The sequence below is a fragment of the Cyclopterus lumpus genome, chromosome 4 (assembly GCF_009769545.1).
Source record: "Cyclopterus lumpus isolate fCycLum1 chromosome 4, fCycLum1.pri, whole genome shotgun sequence".
NCBI classification, from domain to species: domain Eukaryota; kingdom Metazoa; phylum Chordata; class Actinopteri; order Perciformes; family Cyclopteridae; genus Cyclopterus; species Cyclopterus lumpus.
Window position 1 is genome coordinate 21,772,218 of NC_046969.1, and position 17,489 is coordinate 21,789,706.

The window sequence follows — 17,489 nt, forward strand, 5'->3', positions numbered from 1 at the left end:
TACACCATTAAACATGCAAATATGTCAGCATCATAACATTACTACTACTAGTGTTTCACTAATTGCTACTGGATGGATAACCGTTTACATTAAAATATAATAATGTGATGTGACTTTGCTCATAAATATTTAGTAATCACTCACGGTGCTTCGTTATTCCACAGTTAGTTAAATAAGTATAGAAGTTGAGTTAAATATAAGTACTGCAGCTCTGTTGCCAGTCCAGCAGGAGGCGCTGTGTCGCAGGGGACTCTTTGACCAAAATGACGAGGAAGAAACCTGTACACGGAAGTCATTCAGGATTTTTTTTTTTTTAATACGCTCGAGATTTGTTGTCTTTCTTTCGACTCTCTTGGCGTAAACATCTCGTCCATTCGGCTGTTAGGTCGGCCTACGGTGCCGTTAACGATGGGGCAGTCGGCGTGGAAACCCCGTGAAGACAACGTGGCGTGAACAGCAGACCGTGGATCATCCAGTCCCGGGTCAATGGACGCCAGCCCAGGACGTGAAGCGCTGCTGTTGTGACAGCTGGGGTTGAAGCCTCCAGTACCTGCTCTGTCTGCCCGACAGAGAGAGCTGCTGACGACAGGCACGAGCCGGAGTTTAAACCCTAAAGTGTTATTTTATTTAGATGTAGAGACCTCCCGTGAAGTAGCTTCAAAGGGCGCCATTGACGGGAAAGCAGAAAGGTGAGAGGCGCTTCTCTTCCCACCGGTTTAATAACATGTGAGTAAAAACCTCTTTCTGTCTCTAAAAGTATTTATTTTCTCACTATGGTTCTGTATTTAACTCCTTACATTATTCAAATTTCTAAATATCGACTTTAAAAAAAAAAATTTCATTCGTTTGTTTGTTTTTGTTTCTGTGTCCAGCCTCACACCGACCAGGGGTCATGGCCTCTTCCCGGCTGAAGTACCTCTCTCTGGGCGTGCTGGTGTTCCAGACCACCTCCCTGGTGCTCACCATGCGGTACTCCCGCACCCTGCAGGCCGAGGGCCCGCGGTACCTGGCCTCCTCGGCTGTGGTGGTGGCCGAGGTGATAAAGATCCTCACCTGTGTGCTGCTCGTCTTCAAGGAGCACAGTGAGTGCACCTGAACACATTGATGCATACCACCATAATCACCACCTTTTTAGGGTCTGGAACCAGCTTGTGTGTGTGTCCTTTTTGCGCAATTAATGATGGAAGTCATCATGCAAATGTCTACATTGTTTTTGATTACTGCCACACTAATATTTCATTAAAAAAAAAAATTGTTAGTACAAAATAATCATAAAAAATACAACAAACTTAAAGGTGATGAAACTTTTGTAAAACATTTTTTAATATTGATGTAATTGCCAAATGTAGATATTTATAAAACAACGATACCTGTCTTTTAGAAACACAAACATGGTTTACAAAATTTAAAAATCCAAAGTAGTCACATGTTAAATAATAATAATAATAATACATTGGTTTTATAAGGCGCCTTTCAAGGCACTCAAGGTCGCCGTACAACATATTTAAAAATCGGACACAATTTAAAAAGCAGCACAGTTAAAAGCAGAACAGTCTGCAGCAGAGCAACCCAGAGGGGAACACGTCAGGCATAGGCCTGCCTGAAAAGGTGGGTTTTGAGGTGGGTTTTGAATAAAATGATAGAGTCAATGTTTCTGATGTCAGGGGGGAGGGAGTTCCAGAGGCGAGGGGCAGAAGAGCTGAAGGCTCTTGACCCCATGGTGGACAGACGAGCTGGGGGGACAGTCAGGTTGATGGAGGAGGCAGACCTGAGAGACCGGGTGGGGATGTTGATTTGGAGGAGGTGAGACAGATATGGAGGGGCGAGGTTGTGGATGGCCTTGAATGCATGGAGGAGGATCTTAAAGGCAATGCGGTGTTTGATGGGGAGCCAGTGGAGTTGTCGTAGAACAGGGGTGATGTGAGAGATGGAAGGGGTCTTGGTGATGATGCGGGCAGCAGCGTTCTGGACCAGTTGGAGTTTATGGAGGAGTTTGTGGGGGAGACCAAAGAGGAGGGAATTACAATAATCCAAGCGGGAGGTGACAAGAGAGTGGACCAGGATTGCGGCGCTGTTGGGTGTGAGTGAAGGGCGGAGGCGGTTGATATTTCGGAGGTGGAAGTAGGCAGACCGGATGGTGGTGTTGATGTGAGTGTGGAATGACAGTGTGCTGTCGAGGACGACACCCAGACTCTTAGCCTGAGGGGAGGGGGAGACCGAGGAGTTGTCTATTGTGAGGGCGAAACTGGGATGCTTAGTGAGAGTGGACTTGGAGCCGATGAGGACAACCTCGGTTTTATTGCTGTTCAATTTGAGGAAGTTTGAGGTGAACCAGTTTTTTATTTCCTGTAAACAGGCACAGAGGGAGGGGGGCGGGGAAGTGGAAGAGGGTTTGGAGGAAACATAGAGCTGGGTGTCGTCCGCGTAACAGTGGAATTGAATATTATGTTTGCGGAAAATGAGTCCAAGTGGGAGGAGGTAGATAATAAACAGGATAGGACCAAGGACAGATCCCTGGGTAACACCGGAGGAGAGGAGGGAGGGATGTGATGTGAATGATTTTAACTGAGTACGGCCAGAGAGATATGAGTGAAACCATGAAAGGGGTGTATCTGAAATTCCAATGGAGGCTAGACGGTCGAGGAGGATGGTGTGGGAGATGGTGTCGAAGGCGGCGCTCAGATCGAGGAGGATGAGGATTGATAGTAGTCCAGAGTCAGCTGCCATGAGGAGGTCATTTGAGATCTTGATGAGGGCGGTTTCTGTGCTGTGACGGGGGCGAAAACCGGACTGAAACTGTTCGTAGAGATTGTTGTTTGAGAGGTGAGCCTGAATCTGAGATGCCACTGTTTTTTCTAAGATTTTAGAGAGAAATGGTAGGTTGGAAATGGGATGGAGGTTATTGAAAATGTTGGGGTCTAAACCAGGTTTCTTGAGTATTGGAGTAATAGCAGCGGATTTGAGAGGTGATGGGACAGAACCAGAGGTGAGGGAGGAATGGATGATGGCCGTTATCAGGGGTAGCAGAGAGGGGAGGGAGGCTATAACCAGGGAGGATGGGAGGGGGTCGAGTTGGCAGGTGGATGGCTTGGAAGTCTGGATGAGTTTTGATAAAACGATGGCAGAGGGGAGTTGGAAGCAGGAGAGAGGTACAGAGACGGGGGGGGGAACAAAAGTAGAAGGACAGCTGGACGTATGAGGGGTCAGTTGCTGATGGATGGTAGTTATTTTAGTGTTAAAAAATGACATTAGGGAGTTACAGTTTTCCATGGAGTAGAAGTGAGGGGGAAGGGAATCTGGGGGGCGGAATGAATTGTTGACCACAGAGAAAAGGGTCCTGGTGTTCCCAGCAGCAGCAGTGATTTTGTCAGTAAAGAATTGTGATTTGGCTGAGGAGAGGGCATCTTTGTAGAGGAGGATGTTGGCATGGTGCATCTGTTTATGGATCGTGAGTCCGGTTTTGGTGAAAAGCCTCTCCAACTGACGACCCTTGGCTTTCAACTGGCGGAGCTGAGGGGAGAACCAGGGGGCAGAGTGGGGGAATGAGACAGTCCGGGTTTTGAGGGGAGCAAGTGAGTTCAGCAGACCCCCACCAGTCTGGATTCAAGACAGGCCACTCAACAGAGACTGCCCTCCTTGCTGTCTCTGAGCAGCTTCACACTGCTAGAGCAGCCTCTCTCTCCTCTGTCCTCATCCTTCTAGACCTTTCCGCTGCCTTTGACACAGTGAACCACCAGATCCTTATTTCCTCCCTCCAGGACCTGGGTATCTCTGGCACCTCGCTCTCACTCTTCTCATCCTACCTCACCGACCGCTCTTACCGGGTAACCTGGAGAGGATCTGTGTCTGAGCCTTGTCCTCTGACTACTGGGGTCCCTCAGGGTTCAGTCCTTGGGCCTCTTCTCTTCTCTCTGTACACCAACTCTCTTGGCTCTGTCATTCGCTCGCATGGCTTCACCTACCACAGCTATGCTGACGACACCCAACTGATCCTCTCGTTTCCCCAATCCGAAACACAGGTAGCAGCACGAATCTCTGCCTGTCTGACCGACATCTCTCAGTGGATGAAAATTAACCCGGACAAGACTGAACTTCTCCTCCTTGCAGGAAAAAGCTCTCCCACCCACGACCTAACTATTAACTTCAACAACTCAGTGCTGGCTCCGACTCTGACTGCCAGGAACCTCGGAGTGACGCTCGACAGTCAACTCTCCCTGACTGCCAACATTACAACAACAACACACTCCTGTAGGTCCATGCTGTACAACATCAGGAGAATACGACCCCTTCTCACTCAGAAGGCGGCACAGGTTCTGGTCCAGGCTCTGGTCATCTCACGGCTGGACTATTGCAACTCCCTCTTGGCAGGTCTACCTGCTAATGCCATTCGACCTCTACAGCTCATCCAGAATGCAGCTGCTCGACTGGTCTTCAACCTCCCGAAATTTACCCACACTACTCCGCTCCTCTGCGACCTTCACTGGTTAGCGGTGGTCGCCCTCATCCGCTTCAAAACATTGGTACTTGCGTACCGTGCTGCGAACAGATCGGGTCCGGTCTACATCCAGGACATGGTCAAACCGTACACCCCAGCCCGTTCACTTCGCTCGGCCTCTGCCAATCGGCTTGTAGCTCCTTCACTTCGAGCTAAACACTCAACAAAATCACGACTGTTTGCTGTGCTGGCTCCTCATTGGTGGAACGAGCTCCCCATTGACATCAGGACAGCAGAAAGTCTCTACATCTTCCGTCGCAAACTAAAAACACATCTTTTTCGACTATACCTTGAATAGGTAGCACTTAAATGCCGTAGTAGCACTTAAATGTCCCTTACCGATAGCACTTTGTTGTTTAGCACTTTAGTAGCACTTAAATGGCACGTACGGATAATACTCTGTAGTTTAACGTTATTGAAGAAATTGTACTTGCTTGATTCTTGTTGTTCTGAGTTTGGACTCATGGTTTAATGCACTTATTGTAAGTCGCTTTGGATAAAAGCGTCAGCTAAATGACATGTAATGTAATGTAATGTAATGTAATGTAAATTCAACAAAGTAATTGGATAAAATCAGGTAAACTTTCCCTTTTTGAAACGAGGCCAGAGCTGGCAAACTAATCTTTTCTTTTTAAAAACAACAAAATGGCAACCCTGCTCTGCTGTGTCGTCTTTGCTTCAGTCTAAACATGCAGACATGTACAGATCTTATACAAAGATATTCTTTACTTCCTGTCTAAGCCGACTGTATTAATATTCCTCTGGCGGTCTCACTAACTGTCGTCATTGTTCAGGTTACAGCATGCGAGCTCTGAACAGCGTTCTGCGTCAGGAAATCGTCCACAAACCCATCGAAACGCTGAAGCTGGCGATTCCCTCCGGCATCTACACGCTGCAGAACAACCTGCTGTACGTCGCCTTGTCCAACCTGGACGCAGCCACCTACCAGGTAAGGCCGAGGGCTGGTTGGGTTTGAAGTGAGTTTGAACCACTCGCGTCAGTGTGCAACGCAACACGCACACGACCCAATGTGTCTCCGTGAGCCTTTCAGCAATCGGGAACGTCCTCGTTCGCGCACTATTTAAGGTTCGTATCACTTTTGTCTCCCATCAGGTGACGTACCAGCTGAAGATCTTGACCACGGCTCTGTTCTCGGTGTCCATGCTGGGCCGCCGGCTGGGCGTCTACCAGTGGCTCTCGCTGCTGATCCTCATGGGCGGAGTGGCTCTCGTGCAGGTCCAGTACAGCTTCTTGTCGGTTCACCGCTGAATGGAAATCGCATTCATTTCTCCATCGTCTAGAAATAGGCCGCATAACATCCTCTCTGTGTGTCCCTCCTTGATATAAAAATAATTGTAAGCAAATAGAGCCTTTTATTCCTCTAATAATCAGGTTAAATGTGTTGGTATGAAGAAGGGCCTTTTCTGTTCAGAGTAATTATTCAGCCTGGGGATAGCTAGTGGTCTTTGATAGGAGAGTATGAGATGATGGCAAGCTAACAACTCTCTGGACACTCCTTTTGGAACAGAAGTAAACTGTTTAATCAGCTATAATTTCATCAAAACCAACCAGTCTGCTATACAAGTCTATAGTATGGGTTCCCAAGGGGGGAAAAAAAGATTTGGTAAGCTATGCATCTTCTAAAAAAATCTTTTTTTTAAAAAGCTGCAGCTACACATTGAATGTGTGTCTTCGTTTTTCAGTCACGTCCAAGTTTGGCAAAACTTCTCTTGTTCCAGCCTCTCTCATGTGGGGAATGATGTTTTTTTAATATGTTTTATATATATATATATATATATATATATATATATATATATATATATATATATATATATATATATAAATGTTTACTAAAGATCTTTGTGTTTGTCACTGTTGGTGGAACAAAGCAAGAATCAGACAAAAGAACTGCACACTGGATTTAAACCTGATCGTGATCGGCATGATTGAGAGTCAATATACTCAAGTTGGCCAAAGCCCAGTTGAACATCGTCGTCTGATTCTCCCACGTGGACTTCTTAGTATTATTCATTCACGTCTTACTTTTTTTTTTATGCTTGTACGTACTGAAAAACATTAGAAAAATCCATCTCATTAGTGCCTTTTTTTTAAATCTAAAAAGGAAGCGAACGGAGCCGGTTCTCCAAAGTGTCACTTTGTCTAATTAAGCATTTACTCTGCTGCGTGTTGGACGTGTGCCTATTTGTTTGTTTTGATTAACTCTGTGATCTCTAATTTCATCTCGTGGCCAGATAAAGAAAAAAATAATCTCAGTGGGAGTTATGTGGCTATATAAATAAAACAAAAATAATGACGCCTCCACGATGAATTTTGAATAAATATTGTCCACCAGTGGTTACGAGACAAGTGCTGATGAATGATGAAGTGTAAAAAAAAAAAAGAAGACTGTTGTGATAAGAAAATGCCAGTCAGTTGGTATCACACCAGATGTGATCTTAGTGGAAGAGGAGGAGGAAGAAGAGGAGGAAGAAGAGGAGGAAGAAGAGGAGGAAGCAGCAGCACACCTTCCTAAAGTGCAGTGGCTACAATACTTTTCTGACTTTGCACGACTAGAAATCGTAACATTTTTGCATATGCACCCTTTTTCTTGCTTACTGCAGCACATTACGCAGGAACTCACAGTCTGCAGCATTTTTTACAACTCGGCAAAGCTGCGAGATGCTTTTTGTATGAATTTCAGCCACCTGGCATCCTGACCTCCAGAGAGAATGTGATTGTCAACCATTACAGAGAGTTCAGGCCATACATACTTGTAGTTTCACTGGCATATTTATTCATAGGCTGATACAGACAGTTGGTGCCTATAAGTTCTGCATCATCTCCTATTGAAAAACGTGGGTGTACATAGTGCTGTTTCCTTCTCGCTTTAAGTATGTGACGACAACTTGACTTCCAAACTCTACTGTTTCCAAGGTCAAGAATGAACTTTCCAGCTCCAGGTTTATTACAATCCAAGTGTTCTCTGTTGTGTTCGCAGTGGCCCTCTGAATCCACAGCGGCCCCAGAGAAGGACGCCCCCTCTACGGGCTCCCAGTTTGTCGGTGTGGCGGCGGTGCTGGTGGCGTGCTTCTCCAGTGGGTTCGCTGGTGTCTACTTTGAGAAGATCCTAAAGGAGAGCAAACAGAGCGTCTGGGTCCGCAACATTCAGCTAGGTCGGTATTCATCCATCATCGTCTTGAACCAGCCATGCTTTATATGAAAGGAAAAGTTCATGGCATTTAATCAATGCATGTCCATCAACCAGATGTTGGAAACCAATTGAGTTTGCAGTTTCCTTTTCTCTCCTGCACCGAGAGCCAGCTGGGCTTTTTACCTCTGATGGGTTTCTGTTAAGATGAATGTTCCTGTCTAGTTTATTTTTACCCTGGAGTGCGTGAGCCGTGTGTTAAGTCTCCTGCGATTACTGCCGTGAGCTTGGTGCTTTTTCACCTGCATTAAGTGTTGGAGCCTCGATCTGCAGCGAAGAAAATGCTGCGTGTGTTTTCGTTGTGTCCAGGGCTGCGGCAAAGTATTAAAGGATCGGTTTGATATTTTCAGAAGAAAAAATAAGCTTCTTTTTGCTTTCTTGCCCGAGAGTTAGATTAATATCTCACTCGCGGTGAATCTGGGGCAAGGAGAGGGTTAACGCTCGTTTTGTTTACTCCAGCGTTCAGACTGGAAACGGGGAAAACGGCTCGCTGTGACCGAGGATTTAATTAAATTAATTTCCCATTTAGTCGTACAAAAGCAATTTCAGAGTGCAGTTCTAAGCTGTAAAATATGACAGCAAGCTCGGCTTGTAACTATACTGTGTGTGTGTGTGTGTGTGTGGGGTCCTATGATCATTATAAATAATCATAGGACATTATTTTAACAGCTCACAGCTAATGATATTTTTTATTTAGTAGTACAATAGGGCTGCTGACATGTACATTCTGTTCTCAATAGGGATCATTGTAACTAATATTAATAATATACAAATGATTATGTAATACCGTGATATTTTCTGGGATCTTATCGTGTTAACGTGCTAAACTAAAGTTCTGTCTTAACTCACGGCACTCTTAGTAGTATTTCTCTTTTAAACGTGTGTGTGTGTGTGTGTGTGTGTAGGGCTTTTCGGCCTGGTGTTTGGCCTCTTTGGGATGCTGACCTACGACGGAGAGAGGGTGAAGGAATCGGGAATGTTCCAGGGATACAACACGGTCACCTGGTCTGTTGTAGCGCTGCAGGTAACGCTCACATCAAGTGTGTGTGTCAATGTTGTGCTGCAGTTTTGAGTCCTGTAAAAGTCTTTCCGACTGAAGAGATTTAATCGACACAATAGCTTTGCAACAATGCCAGAGAGTCACAAAACTGGTCAAGTTAGAAGATGGGTGGGGTCTGAGTAAGGAGGTAGGAAATGAGGAAGGGGGCCACTTTAAGCCCCTGGCCCGATTTTTGCATGATAAGAAAGTTTAATATGTTTTCCCACCTAACTGTCAAATATATTATCAAGCCCCTGGGCTAACAGACTCTTTTTATTTCATGACTCCCTCTCGGCCCGCTCAGGTCATGCCTTTGACCATCTGTGTCCGTGTGTTTGTTGTTTCTCCAGGCGCTGGGTGGTCTGGTCATAGCAGCGGTCATCAAGTATGCAGACAACATCCTCAAGGGCTTTGCTACATCGCTCTCCATTATCCTGTCAACTCTTATATCGTACTTCTGGCTGCAGGACTTCGACCCCACCGGGTAGAGGAAACAGTCACTTACCTTTTGTTCTCTCTCGTCGTGTTTTCCTTCCTTTCTCACAATCACAATTTGTCGAGCTGACTGACGCGTGTCGTCTTCTTGTCGCCCACAGCGTGTTCTTCCTGGGGGCCGTTTTGGTCATCGCGGCCACTTTCCTCTACGGCTACGAAGGCAGGTCATCCCCCAACCCCAGCAGGGCGTAGGACACTCGGGGCTGAGACTACAGCAGCAGCAGGAGGAGGTCCTGTTGAAAGGAGGACAGAGAGCTGGAGGAAAAGAAGGGGAAAGGTCTTTGACATGTATGAGAGGAGGTAAGCAGGTCGGAAACAGAGGACAGGACGAGAGGGAGGAAAACCAAAAGCAAGCACAACGCTGTGATGGGTCCCACACACCAAAAGTGCCTCAGCTGAGAAGGATTCCCAATGAAGAAAGACAACTGGTGAAACCGGATTGTATGTTGTTTTGTTTTTTTTTGTTCAATAATTATGTCTGGGGAGAAATTATGTCATCGGGACCGACTGATTGTGTTCGCTGGAACCTGTTTGACTGCCATTCACTGTTACTGCCGCATCAGTCACAGCTCCACAACGATAAAGGATGAAAGGGGCAGTTTCTTGAGCTGTTGTGTGATTTCTTTTAACATGTTAATGTGTTTAAGACTCTTCATAGTCTTTTTTTCTTTTCTTTTTTTGGCCCACTTTGAGCTCTCGGAGCACATTTTAGGCCATTTCCCCTCAAATAAGCCTTCCCAGCCATTGTTTGCTCTAAGGAGACGGTCACACATGCGCAACATGTGCACCTTTTCCTCATAGACTTGCATTGGAAAAGCAAACACTTGAATAGCTATTTTCTTTTTAATCATTAGGTGCTAAAAGAGTTGTTTTTCTTCCTCTGTTCATGCGAACGAGGCTGGAAGGCGGGGTTAAGGCCAACACTAGTGCGCTTGCTCTATGTGCCGTATGGATCTTACAGATCGCCAGAGGATCGGAGTAATTAAAACTTTATTTTTATTTTGCTAAATGTGCCACTTTCCATAGGAGTGAACGAGGCCCCGCCTCCAACGCTGTGTCCAGTTCTCCTTGTGCAACTGTGGCTGTAACAATCAAATGGTTGGCATAACTCGCCTCTACACCGTGGGCGTTGTATTCACCATTACTAGTATTGTTTCCTTTTAATATCGGCTCCAATTTGATATTTTATTCATTTATTTTTTTGGAAACCACTTTTGTTGCCAAGCAACATATAGTCATTGGGACGTCTTTGATTCGATACAGTGACAGACTGGTGTGACCGGGCTGTCTGTGTCGGGTGAAGTTTAACGTGTTACAGAAATCTCTTGGTGTTACAGGAATGCCACAGGAATAAAAGTGATGAAATGATTGTTTGTGAATATTTTTGTACAACTTGAAATTATGTTAACTTGGGGCGTAAATAATCACCACCATTTTAAATTGTAATCTGAAAATCGAAAAATGAATTGTCTGTTTAACTTATTAATTAATTAATTGGTCTTTCCGCATTTCAAAGCCACTGATTACGAACATCCAGCTCTTTATGTCCCGTGCTCGTGGAACAATATACGCTGTTAATTTTGGGGCAAAGTTAATCAAAAGTGATCTGATTACATCGGACATCTTTGAAGCTGTATTTACATCTTGGAGTGTACCTTTTTGACTGGTGTTTTTCTTCCAGGATGATTATTTTTATTTTTTTTCCCTTTTGGATGAAGCGGGTATAATTAATAACTTGATTATTATGATTACCAATATGTGAATCTTTTATAAAAGAAAAATGTTTCCTAGAACGTTTTTGAATGTGTTATTGCATTGATTTCATTGTGTATCCCCCCCCCCTCAGACCTCTAAACTAAAACGTGCATAATTATATCTTGAAAAGCTTTTAATCAAAAGTCATCTGGACTTGCTATAGATTCTGTAATGCACTGCAAATATTATTTATTTATTATATACATATACAACACTGTAAAACACTATATATATATATATATTAAATTAATTTGTTTCTATTATATATATATATATATATATAATTTATTTTTTTCATATATATATATATATATATATATATATATAATCATTCATTTAAACACAATTGTCTCAACGACATTGTCTTTTTCTAGATAAATATTTGCACAATAACAAGTCTACCGCATGTGATTTATTACTTGGCACGTTGCCTTTCGAACGGCGAACTACATGACGTGAATAAATTCAGACTTTGATATTTTTGGCATTTGTTTTAATGAGTTTTAAAAACACTGCATGCAAAAGCCAGACAGTCTGAGAGAACGGACTGTAACAGTTTCATGTCCTTCACATTGTAACACTGTAAAACACTATTACCCAGCCATTTTTAAACCAATAACGGCATTAGTTAGTCGAGCTCCTCGTGAGGGGGCGTGTACCGCTCTACCTCCGGTCCTCAGGCACATCTGTTACTGTAAAAGACACTTGAGGCCCTTGACCTCATGGTCAAGTATAAACGTGTTTTCGCCAACATTTTTAATTTTAATTGGGGCAACGTGTGAAAATAAAAAAAGGTTTCCGCTTTCATTGCCCCCTGTAAAAGCCTCAATCCTCTGATGATCCCAGTAAAGATCCCCTACTTTGATTCTCCAGTTAAAAGTGCTGCTCTAGATGTTTTCCCTTGATTGTCACCGGGGGGGGGGGGGGGCCTCATAAACTGCTCCTGTCATGGCTACGATGGGCGCGTCGGGAAAATATCCAGTGTCCGCGCCTCTATGTGGAGGTGTGTATCGGGGAGATGCTCCGAGGGTCGTTCCAGATGAGGTGTGTGTGTGAGTGTGAGAGAAGGCTCGTTGGGTAGAAACACAACGCACGGTCCTGTCTGGGGGAAACAAATATTCATAATGGCACAAGAGACTCTTTGTAAACCAAATACTGGACTCCACGCGCACAACAAAAAAAGACCGCTTTCTTCATCCTCTCGGTATCCAGCCATGTGGAAAGCTTCAGATTTATGTTTTCAGATATTTTGTCACTGAGATATCGCCTCCCACCCGATACAATGGAGGTGAATGCTTTGACAAATTCCTTTTTTTTTTTTTTTTTTTAAAGTCTTTACAACACGTCTCTCCAGAAACGGCCTTCAGTGTAAATACTGTGGCGGTTGGTCAATCGGTCCACCGCTATGATCCCAATTTAAATAACTACCGATGGATCAGCAACAAAATTCGGTTCAGATATTCGTGGTTCCAAGACGATATGTCCCGATTGCTTAGTAACGGTTCCGACAGCTCCATCGTAAATCGAGGTATTTGGTTTTTAATAAACTATTTTTAGCGGAGATATTCATGACGCCCAGAGGAGTAAAATACTTTTCTACTGGCGTCCTCGTCCACATTTTCAGAGATTCCCCCATCAGCCTCTCCTGGACTGCGTGCTAACGAGCAATTGCTTCCAGCTAACGGCGGTAAACTAAGATGGCGAGCGCGCTTGCTAAACATCGGTATGTATACGCTTTGTCGTGATGAGCGTCACGCGGCTGCTAGCGGGGCTGAAGACCTTTGTCTTGTTTATTGAAATCTGTGATCGCCAGAGAAAAGCCATTCACCTCCATGTCTTGGTTGGAAGGCACACATCTCACTGACCAATATTTCTAAGCATGGCTTGGTATTTTCTTTTTTTTGGAACTTGGGAAAACCTATTCTTTAAGTCTCAGTTGTCTTTCACCACAATCTTTGCTCTTAAATGACAAATACTGCGTGGATAAAGACGCCTTATAGCTCCGCTTGTCCTCCTTCAACCACTGAAGGCCGACTCGCTACATTACTTGTAAAACAAAGTAACCTCGCTTCCTTCTCCCCCTCACACCTCTGATTCGATGGGACATGGGAAGGCTCTCCCCAACGCAGGCATCGCACAGGCTTTCAAAAGGCAGGGGAGCGAGACGCACTGCAGCTTGGATGAATTGGCCATTTGGGGATTTGAAAAACAACAACAACCACAACAAAAATCCCGCTGCAGGGCTTCATTCAAGATTCTTCTCAATGCACAAATCGTGCGCACATCATGAAATCCTGAAAGCTGTGATTCGTACTTTTTTTTTTTTTCTTCTGTGAAAAGCAAAGTAGCTCTGAGGATGCCTGTATGACGGCGAGCTCTCTGTTTTTAAATCATCTTGAAAAATATCCCACCTTGTAACATAATCACAAATGAGGCCCCGTACTGTGTGTGTGTGTGTGTGTGTGTGTGTGTGTGTGTGTGTGTGTGTGAGAGAGAGAGGCAGTCTGGTGTGACAAAGCAGCAACCCTGGACCCAACCCTGGGTCTCCATTATAGAAAACACACAACCACACATATCTCTAAAAGCACATCATCCAGTAACACTGCAGTTGATATCATGGTTCTCTTTGTCCGTCGTGAACACGCCCCGCAGCAGTGTTGTGTGACACATCAACACAATGGCCTTTCCTTGGTGACACTCTTACGCAGCACTTACACTGCACAGCACCGAGCGGGCCGGTAGTTTGTCATCGTTAAGGCCGAGAAAACTTTTTTCAAAGGAGGGGCGTGTGTCTGTGTTTGGGCCTGAGTCGCTACAGCACAGGTTTTTAATTTTTCTTCGTTACATTCCAGCACTACTGGCATATTTTTTTCTTCTTCTTCTTCTCAAAGCTCGCTTTGGCTCAGTTGTGCTGGGCCGTGAGCGAAAAGCCTGGAAACCCCGACAGCGAGACCAAACGCGCTTTCTGGATCGTCGAAGGCCGCGGTGGGGAATTAAGGCAGTTGTCCCCTCGAGAGTTTAAAAGACTGCACCTCTGATCTCAGCCCGCTTATAGAGCTTATTTGCGTCTGTTTTTTCTTCTTCTTCTTCTTCACATCTGATTATGCTTTGAGCCGTTTCGCTGCTTAGCGGCCCCCTATGATGAGATGTAACAAACGGCCAATCAGATGCTCTTGGCGCTCTACTTGGATGGTATGACGACCAGCGGGGGGCCTCTCCTCGGCCTCCACATCAGAACCTGGGCGTCGTTGGCGTTGGGCCTCCCCATGGCGTTGGGAGGGATGGGCTCCATGCGGCTCAGCACCCGCGGCTGGTCCTGGTGCACCCGGCCCACCAGTCGGGCCCTGGAGCCCAGAGGCAGGGACGGATCCACCGCGACGTCGACCCTCATCCTCCACTTGATGGTGTGGAGCAGGATCTTTTCCCTGGACGTGGTGTTGAGCGCCACCAGCCAGGTGGTGAAGCTCTGGTCTCTTTTGATGTTAGTCAGTAAGGGCGTGTTGGATTCGCTGACCGGCACAGCCCAGGTGACGCTGGGGTAGAAATTGTCGTTCATGCTAACGACAAAGCGCGACGGCTTGGAGGTGGGGCCGACGATGGTGACAGTCTCGGTGGTGTTTCCGTACCAGGGGTAGCTCACGCCGTCTGAGTCGCTGATGGCCCTCACCAGGCCTTCTCGTAGCTGAGGCAGCTCCCAACTTGACCTGAAAGGAGACAGACACCATCACTGAGTTCCTGACAGCACTAAAAACCTACAGATATATGCATCATAGTAGGCATTTTGTGAGCTTCTCATCTGATAATTGAATCCCTTTCACTAGTGCTGAAACTGTTGATTGGTCAATCAAAAGAAAATATTACAACTATTTGTTTGTGTTAATTTGCCTTTCTGTGTGAATCTCACTGTCGATTTGTACTTTTTTTCGACTCTTTTGCCAAATCAAGCAACGGGGAATTGAAAATGTTATTTTTCATATATTTTTTTAGCCTAAAAGATCGACAGAATTTTTTTAATTAATTGATAAAGTAAATTATCATTAGTGTCAGCCTTCTTTTCACAGCAAGAAACAATCATAAATGAGCTGTCAGTTCATTTTAACCCGATGTCACCTCCACTTTTTACAATGTTGGTGTGTAGAAGGGATTGCTGGCATACACTCGTGTGTCTGAGGTGTGAACAATTGTGACTATTCTTTCTTTTGTTTACAAGGAAAACAACAGAAGTAACGAGATCATTTCAGAAAAGGCTCTAAGATTCTTTTCCAGACACCAGCTGCCAATGAGACTACAACAGCCGCCTGTAAATGATATCTAGTGGTTCAGTATGTCAGTGGATTATCATCATCTCTTTGTTGTGCCAAACACTTTTTTGTCATCTGGTGTCCCCCTACCATCTATATGTTGTGCTTTCATGTCCAATCCTAAACCCCTCCCCAAAACCCCAATCTCTCACCCCGAAAGCCACCCACTCCCTAAACCCATCAGGATTAAACACCCCCTCACACATGCCCTCCAGATAACGCGCCTGTGTGTGTGTGTGTGCGTGTGCGTGTGCGTGTGCGTGTCGTCGGGGTGTGGGGGAGGACATGTCTCCGTGGGCACAATTTGAATGTGAGAGCATCAACTGTTGTTTAGCTCCTCTAATAGCAGCTTTTTTTCTATTTGGGTGCCAGAGTCACAGGAACAGAATCTGTCGGTGGGCGTTTTAAATGAAGGAGGCTGACGAGCACAGTTAACCTGCTGCGTGCACGAAGGCTCCTCTATATGCAACTGTGCAAGTGCTCGCGCACGCGCGCGCCACACTTGGGCTGTATTTGTATTTAACCCTGAAAAAAACTGTGCGTAAAGGGCAAACAGTGGGGGGTGGGGGGGTCAGAGGTGTGAACTCACATGCCGACGTCTCCGTAGGTGTTGTAAAACTCCATCTGGGTGCACGCCTGGATCCAGCCCACCACCCATGTCTCGTTGCGGGGAAGTGGGGGCATCACAATGCGCGCCGAGGCTTTGAAGTAGGGCGTCTTGTATCGCAGCACTATGGGCGAGTTCTCCTCGATGACAGTCGGGCAGTGGTCGATGGTGGCGGACAGGTCGTACACCACGATGTTCTCCCGTTTGATGCGCGACTTGTTACAGGCGATGCTCTGGATGCAGCCCATGGCTGTGCAGGTAAAGGTGACGGTCAGGAGCAGCCAAGTGAGCCTGCCAGGCCTTGGGAACCGCACCGCTGACTGGGACTCGACCAGTATCAAAACTATGAGGCCGTGCATCAGATGGAACTGTAAGGCAAAGGTGGGTCCTATACCACTCTGTAGGCCCAGATCAGAATCACAATACGGCTCCAGTGAGCTCACACGAGGGGTAAAGGGGGGTGGCAGCTGGGTCCAGTGAGACCAGGACCCAGGTTCAATCCCCCTGGACCCGCCTTGCTGATGTATGGGCACGTCAACCGGCTCCAGGGGCACTGCTCCGTGTGGTAACCCCCGTGCTCCGACCTCTCTGGAGGCTGCAAGCCCCAAGAGAAACACCCTGCGGGGATTAATAGCGCGTCACATGGATCTTTGACACATGAATTGTTGTCTCCTCTCCACTCAAACAGTGCACACACCGTGCGTCTCCGTGGGCCCTCTCCCTCAAGGATCCGACCCGCCGAGCTCCTGCTTGAACCCCTGTCCGTAACCTTTGATCCTCTTCTTCCTTCCCCGAGCTGTCATGTCACAACAGGCGTCGGGGGACCGGGGGACACCGGGGCGCCGGTAGGGGGACCCGGTGGTCGGGCGGCGAGGCTTGTTGATGCGGCACTGTGCATGAGATGCTGCTGCTGCTGCTGCTGCCTATAACCTGAGCGGCGGCGTTACCTTCCGTCATGCCTGTCGACTCGATGGGAGGGAAACCCGGTGAAACGAGCAAAACACGCGAGTCCGAGCATCTGTGACGGGAATAAGCAGCTTCCTCTGGCGGGGTGAAGACGACACACAAGCCGGGTCGCTCCCGATCAAAACGACGGAGAAGATGAGCCACGAATGAGCCGACTGTCAACACACGTTGTAGACTGACGACAACACGGCATTGTGCCTAAATAATATTAGATAAACAGTGCCATAGTACCCGTGCAGGGCAGCGTATCCGCCGCGCGGCATCCTCATTTGATGAAAGCTGCCCGGCTGTGTGTCGCTGTTCAGCCTGCGTGGTGCTGAAGATGCTGAATGGACCAATGAACGGCCGAGGGAGACTGAAGGCGTAGGAGTGCCCGCGTCTGCACGGGAGTAACTGGAATAACGTGTTCTAATCGATTAAAAAGGAAAACAGACTATAGGCCCAGATACCCCCCCCCCTCCCCTCCCATCCCCCCATGAGTGGATGGTCTGTAATTATGGGTGATGGGGCTACAAGATAAACATTTTTTAAAAAAGCAACAGGTAGTCTTTGCTGCATGCAGGAAGGATTTGTGTGAATATTTTTGCCCAAATGTTGTGCTTATAAAACACTACTTCATGTCT

At 46.3% G+C, this 17,489-nt stretch overlaps 2 protein-coding genes across 3 annotated transcripts; one reads left to right on the forward strand and one right to left on the reverse strand.

Annotated features, from left to right (window-relative positions):
• Window positions 1–277: 277 nt before the first annotated feature.
• Window positions 278–11,030, forward strand: slc35a3a (solute carrier family 35 member A3a). Of its 2 annotated transcripts, none has more exons than XM_034530427.1 (8): window positions 278–726; window positions 873–1,082; window positions 5,290–5,444; window positions 5,609–5,731; window positions 7,494–7,668; window positions 8,609–8,727; window positions 9,093–9,226; window positions 9,339–11,030. In XM_034530427.1, exons 2-8 carry the CDS (start codon window positions 893–895, stop codon window positions 9,427–9,429), a joined length of 987 nt encoding a protein of 328 aa, XP_034386318.1. In that variant the 5' UTR covers window positions 278–726; window positions 873–892; the 3' UTR covers window positions 9,430–11,030. The 2 variants fall into 2 exon arrangements, with proteins under 2 accessions (XP_034386318.1, XP_034386319.1); XM_034530428.1 differs by having other exon boundaries at window positions 278–689.
• A 3,143-nt stretch (window positions 11,031–14,173) lies between these two features.
• fam78bb (family with sequence similarity 78 member Bb) lies at window positions 14,174–16,259 on the reverse strand. The gene is made up of 2 exons (XM_034530429.1): window positions 15,883–16,259; window positions 14,174–14,696 (listed from the first exon to the last, which is right to left on the reverse strand). Exons 1-2 carry the CDS (start codon window positions 16,257–16,259, stop codon window positions 14,174–14,176), a joined length of 900 nt encoding a protein of 299 aa, XP_034386320.1.
• Window positions 16,260–17,489: the final 1,230 nt, after the last annotated feature.

Bases quoted from the DNA above. Each gene is read 5' to 3' on its own strand.
- slc35a3a (XM_034530427.1), top strand. From the start codon at position 893: ATGGCCTCTTCCCGGCTGAAGTACCTCTCTCTGGGCGTGCTGGTGTTC. The intron at 7,669-8,608 runs GTCGGTATTCAT...GTGTGTGTGTAG, and splicing joins GGTCCGCAACATTCAGCTAG to GGCTTTTCGGCCTGGTGTTT. The intron at 9,227-9,338 runs GTAGAGGAAACA...TGTCGCCCACAG, and splicing joins CAGGACTTCGACCCCACCGG to CGTGTTCTTCCTGGGGGCCG.
- fam78bb (XM_034530429.1), bottom strand. From the start codon at position 16,259: ATGCACGGCCTCATAGTTTTGATACTGGTCGAGTCCCAGTCAGCGGTG. The intron at 14,697-15,882 runs GTGAGTTCACAC...GTCTCCTTTCAG, and splicing joins ACCTACGGAGACGTCGGCAT to GTCAAGTTGGGAGCTGCCTC.